At 37.0% G+C, this 5,860-nt stretch overlaps 1 protein-coding gene across 2 annotated transcripts in view; it reads left to right on the top strand.

Annotated features, from left to right (window-relative positions):
• Positions 1-3,183: 3,183 nt before the first annotated feature.
• The window catches only part of LOC138315459 (RING-type E3 ubiquitin-protein ligase PPIL2-like), a 30,324-nt gene continuing 27,647 nt past the window's right edge, over positions 3,184-5,860 (top strand). For both annotated transcript variants that reach the window (XM_069256500.1, XM_069256499.1), the window contains exon 1: positions 3,184-3,268. In XM_069256500.1, coding sequence (XP_069112601.1) covers positions 3,237-3,268 — 32 coding nt within the window. In that variant the 5' untranslated portion in view covers positions 3,184-3,236. The remainder of the gene's footprint in view (positions 3,269-5,860) is intronic.

Genomic DNA, 5,860 nt, shown 5'->3' with positions numbered 1-5,860 from the left:
TCACTTGTGTTGGTTTTGTTTAAATTAGGAAAACGAAAGAAAAAACCTAATGAACAGAAACCAAGAAATATTTTTTTTTCATATACAGTCAAACCAGTCTATAGCATGTGTGAACAGAAACCAAGAAAAGATATTCTTTTGGAATATACATTGTACAGTCTATAGCTACTAATCAAGAGGAGACAGAAGAACAGTCACTGTAGAGGCAGATAGCAACCAGTTACTACCAAGGCTTCTTTTGCTGCTCCTATGTTTAGGTCAACTGACCTACAGTCATCATGCTTCGTCCGTCGTCATCCATCGTCTGTTGTCAGTAAACTTTTCATAAACTTCTTCTTAAGTTCTACTTGTACAATTTTGCTAAACGATGCCTGACATGATCCTAACATGGTCCTGACAAAGTTGTTATTTTTCGAGTTGATCCAAAATCCAAGACGACCACCATAGCCGCCATCTTGAAAACGTATTTTGAACTTCTTCTATTGGTGTAATTTGGCTGAAACTTGCCTGAAATTATCCTGACATGATCTTGACAAAGTGTTGTTATATTTTGGATTGATCCCAAATTGAAGATGTCCATCATGACACCATATCTAATTTATTTCCTATATGACTGTTGCCAAGGTAGTCAGATGACCATTAAGGCCCTTGGGTTTCTTGCATGATGTACATGTACTGGTGACAACCGTTGAGACAATGGAATGGCTGGCAAGCCATGTACTTCGGAAATAGAATTCCAGATATTGGAAATAGAATTTCCCATCTTCCTGGAAAAAGGTAAATGTCACACCAGTCTTTAAAAAGGATGATCCTTCTGTTATCCAAATTTATTGTCCAATATCTCTAATGTCCATTGCAGGCATCAATTTGACTTCACATGAGTTGATTCCATTATCAATCAACTTTTATCCATTTCTTATGAAATATTCTTAATCTTTATAAGGGTAGCGAAATAAGGTTGGTATTCTGCGACAAAAAGCAAAGTGTTTGGCCGGGTATGGCACCAAGGTCTATCCAAATTAAAATCTATCGGTATCACAGGAAATAATTTTTTTTGGTGCTCTAATTGTCAACATGGAGTAATTAATGGTAGACAATCTAGCTTACTATGGTGTCTCTCAAGGATAATTTACGATATTGTAAGCAGTATCAGCTGCTCCATCAGATTGTTTGCTGACGATAAATCATTGTCTGTTATAGTAGAATCCCCTGATCTGAGTGCAAATCTACTAAATATTCTAATACATGGCTTGTAAAATCGATTCCTTCTAAAACTGTAACAATGACTAAGCAAAAAATTAAGAAACCCTCATCACTCCCCATTTATGAATAATATCACACTAATAGAAGTCACTTATCAGGTAACAGAACTTGGTCTGATCATATACAACAGGTTATTGGTAAAAAAAATCACTCTGAAATCTCAAATTCAGTCTTGATAGAATATCGTTTTAGACTTTACATGTAGACTTGTGTTCCTTTATTAGACCATTGCTAGAATATGGAAATATTGTCTGTGATAATATAACATTAGTTTGTTAACCAGAAGAATTAATTATGTATTTAATGTCTTCCTGTTTTTTCATGCACATGCAGACAAGCATTTGCACATCTGATTTAACATCCTCGATACTCCAGGGGTTACTATAACCAATATCATATACTATAACTGACGTTATATCTGCACCCCTGGACTATTTCATATATTAAAACTGAAGGCAGCTCAGGAGAAAAAATCTGAACCAATCACATGCAGGCATGCAAAGATTTCCTTTGAAAACTACAGAGAGAGTGATGCCCATGCAACTTAAAAGCAAATTGAGTCAACTTGTGTACTGTTATACCAGAGATTTAAATAGTATAGTTAAATGATTAAGTTATCTATGTCTCTGTGATATGCGACTATTTTGATGTACATCAAAGGACTAAATTACCTGTTCTGTTGCATCCAGTTTTACTTTATGAGATAGTCCAGGGATGGATCGAGTATGTTGATTTAAGGATGGTAGCAAACATAGAGTAAACTTGACGATTTTAATAATTACAAAAATCAAGGATTTATAAGTGTCAGAGAAGGATTCGTGACTGTCTCTTTACATTACTAAACACCACGCGAGACGCCTATGAACCAGGAATAAAAACCGTTTTTCTCAACAAATACTTGTCTTATCGAGTCAAACGAAACACCATTGTAAAGTTTATTAAATTTCACGACGTATATTACTTGCTTTAAAGACGGAATATTTAGAGGATATGTCTTAAATTTTCGTTAAAAAAGATCGACAGCTCATGAAATGACGGCCCCGCTTCAGAAAGTAAGACGGTAACCATCGCACCCGCAAGCTACATCAAAGGCTGCGCCGGCGGATATCAAAGGAAAATCAGTCGTCGCCCAACGTCACGGTCAGTGCACAAACACAAAAGCGCCTGCCTTGGACTTCCCCAAAACCCAGTGTGACTTATCCTTCTCATATACGTCCTTGCAAAAATGTTAACATTATGGTCATCGATTTCATCAAGGACGTATATGAGAAGGATAAGTCACACTGGGTTTTGGGGGAGTACAAGGCAGGAGCTTTTGTGTTTGTTCACTGACCGTGACGTTGAGCGACGACTGATTTTCCTCTGATATCCGCCGGCACAGCCTTTGATGTAGCTTGCGGGTGCGAGGGTTACCGTCTTACTTTCTGATGCTGGCCGTCATTTCATGAGCTTTCGTATTTTTTAACGAAAATTTAAGACATATCCTCTTAATATTCCGCCCTTAAAACAAGTTATAAACTTTGTGAAATTTAATAAACTTTACATTGGTGTTTCGTTTGACTAGATAAGACAAGTATTTGTCGAGAAAAACGGTTTTTATTCCCGATTCATAGGCGTCTCGCGCGGTGTTTAGTAATGTAAAGAGACAGTCACGAATCCTTCTCACTTATAAATATTTGATGTAGTCTGCATCATATTTCTTTTATTTTTTTGTCATTAATTAATTAGAATATTATATATATATATATATATTGTTCAAGTTATTTTAAAAAGTCAAAAAAAATTTTTTTTATAATGTCAACTTTTGAAAATGTTTACTGATCAACATCAGAGATTTAAATAATTATAATAAATCTCTGTCAACATGTGCTTTTCTATAAATAAAATATCAACAAATTTTAAGCCAATCAATACCAGGAAACATTCGCCCCGACTTAGAAATTGCATTCTCGTGTTTACTTCCGGTTGCAGCAATGGGAAAGAAACAACATCAGAAAGACAAACTGTAAGCTGTTTATCCTCTATTCTTCAAAATATTCAACGTCGAAGGACTCTTAAAACAATATCAGTATAGTCTTATATATCTAGATGTAACTGGTAGATTGATTGGGCTGATAAAATTAGTGATCATTGTCGGATCACTGATCAGGCAAGGCCTTCGTTTACTGTTGCAAAAACAAGAACGGTATTTACTAGGCCTCGACGGCCTCGTTGAAAGCGTAAACACTTATGGAGAGGCTAGCTCAATAAAAGTCAGCGTTAGCAATTCTGAGGTCGAATGCTGATAGTAGTCTGTAATAAATTATGATTGATATGGTGATAATAAAAACATTTATTTTCAAGCCACTGAACATGAACACAGCACAGTTGCTTGAAGTTCCAACCAGAAGTTCTGACACTAAACTAGCCTACATATAATTGTAACAGGATCAGGGTCAACGCTATCTCGAACTCCCCGTATTGCTCGTGGACCAAGGACGTATATGAGAAGGATAAGTCACACTGGGTTTTGGGGAAGTCCAAGGCAGGCGCTTTTGTGTTTGTGCACTGACCGTGACGTTGGGCGACGACAGATTTTCCTTTGATATCCGTCGGCGCAGCCCTTGATGTAGCTTGTAGGTGGAGGGTTACCGTCTTACTTTCTGAAGCGGGGCCGTCATTTCATGAGCTGTCGATCTTTTTTAACGAAAATTTAAGAAATATCCTCTAAATATTCCGTCTTTAAAGCAAGTTATATACGTCGTGAAATTTAATAAACTTTACAATGGTGTTTCGATTGACTCGATAAGACAAATATTTGTTGAGAAAAACGGTTTTTATTCCCGGTTCATAGGCGTCTCGCGTGGTGTTTAGTAATGTAAAGAGACAGTCACGAATCCTTCTCACCAAGGACGTATATGAGAAGGATAAGTCACACTGGGTTTTGGGGAGGTCCGAGGCAGGCGCTTTTGTGTTTGTGCACTGACCGTGACGTTGGGCGACGACTGATTTTCCTTTGATATCCGCCGGCGCAACCTTTGATGTAGCTTGCGGGTGCGAGGGTTACCGTCTTACTTTCTGAAGCGGTGCTGTCATTTCATGGGCTGTCAATTTTTTTTAACGGAAATTTAAGACATATCCCCTAAATATTCCGTCTTTAAAGCAAGTTATAAACGTCGTGAAATTTAATAAACTCTACAATGGTGTTTCGTTTGACTCGATAAGACAAGTATTTATTGAGAAAAACGGTTTTTATTCCTGGTTCATAGGCGTCTCGCGTGGTGTTTAGTAATGTAAAGAGACAGACACGAATCCTTCTCACTTATAAATCCTTGTTCTCACTTATAAATCCTTGTCGTGGACCAATATCAACCCTTAACTTTCTCCATAGGAAAGCATTACAGGATTTAAGGAAGGCACCTAAACTTGAGATTTTCCTTAACTTCCATAATGCTTTAGTTTCCTATAGAGAATTTTAAGCTAAGGAATTCCTTTTAATTAAGGAATATCCATGAAACTGGGCCCTGGTTCGATGGGTGCATGGTCTATTTTGTTGAAGCAAAAAAATCTGGCTATATAGTGGACAATGCAAAATGATGTGACATATCTGTCTAACGTAGAGCAGCTAGATTTACCACTAGAAACTACACAAATAGAGAGCCGGGCATGATGACATCATTGCTACAGCAGCTGGAATGGGAATCACTATCAATCAGGAGGGCTAATTAAGATTTGACTAATATTGATGTAAAAGATTTACCACCAATTAGTAGCCATTCCATCATAGCACTACCTTGTACAGAGTGATCTTAGAACTAGGGGAGGACATGCCATCCGTATACCATCATCCCGGAAAGATGTCTACAAAACATACTTTTTCCCTAAAACCATCCAAGACAGGAACAGACTTCCAGAGTCATCCGCCAAACAACCAGCCTGGAAAAATTTCGCAACAAACTAGGCAGTCTACCAACAGCCTGGTTTGGATCAATATGAGGCACTTGATGATTTTTTTTATCTTTTTGTTGTAAATATATCTACCTACTGTGGATTTTTAGCCTTTGCCAGCCCCATGCCGCAGAGTATAACTCTCTTTGAAGAGTCAAACTCTATACATGGAAGAAGAAAAAGATGATATATATCGTACACAAAATCAATGTGTTCACATCGAAAATCGAATGACAAACCGTGTAAATCGGTTAAACAAAACATTTTTGCCGATGACACACAGCATTGTCATATTTGATCAACTCTCTCTAGCTTTGTTACAGGAGAATAGTGATAATGGATACTGAATTATTACAACAATGGAATTATAAAAAGTCACTTTAAAATGAGCAAGCAGGCAAATGTTATTCATATCGCTGACTTACATGTTTCGTCATCCACGCTTTCATACTTCACAACAGTGATTTTTTTAGGTACATTTGTGGCCGAATAAAGGCTCCTTCACCTAGAGAAATTTTACTGTATTTTCCCAATTTTATGTTAATATTTTCCCAAATAAAGAAAAACATCTAAAATATACATATTTCGAGAAAAATACTTTGTAAATTTTTCCCTATAAAAGGTACAGGCCCCTGAAATTATTGAGTAAGAACAAGAAACAACACAGCAC

The sequence above is a fragment of the Argopecten irradians genome, chromosome 2, assembly GCF_041381155.1.
Source record: "Argopecten irradians isolate NY chromosome 2, Ai_NY, whole genome shotgun sequence".
NCBI lineage: Eukaryota > Metazoa > Mollusca > Bivalvia > Pectinida > Pectinidae > Argopecten > Argopecten irradians.
Note: the sequence above shows the minus strand (reverse complement) of the source record. Positions and strands in the feature narration are given on the sequence as shown.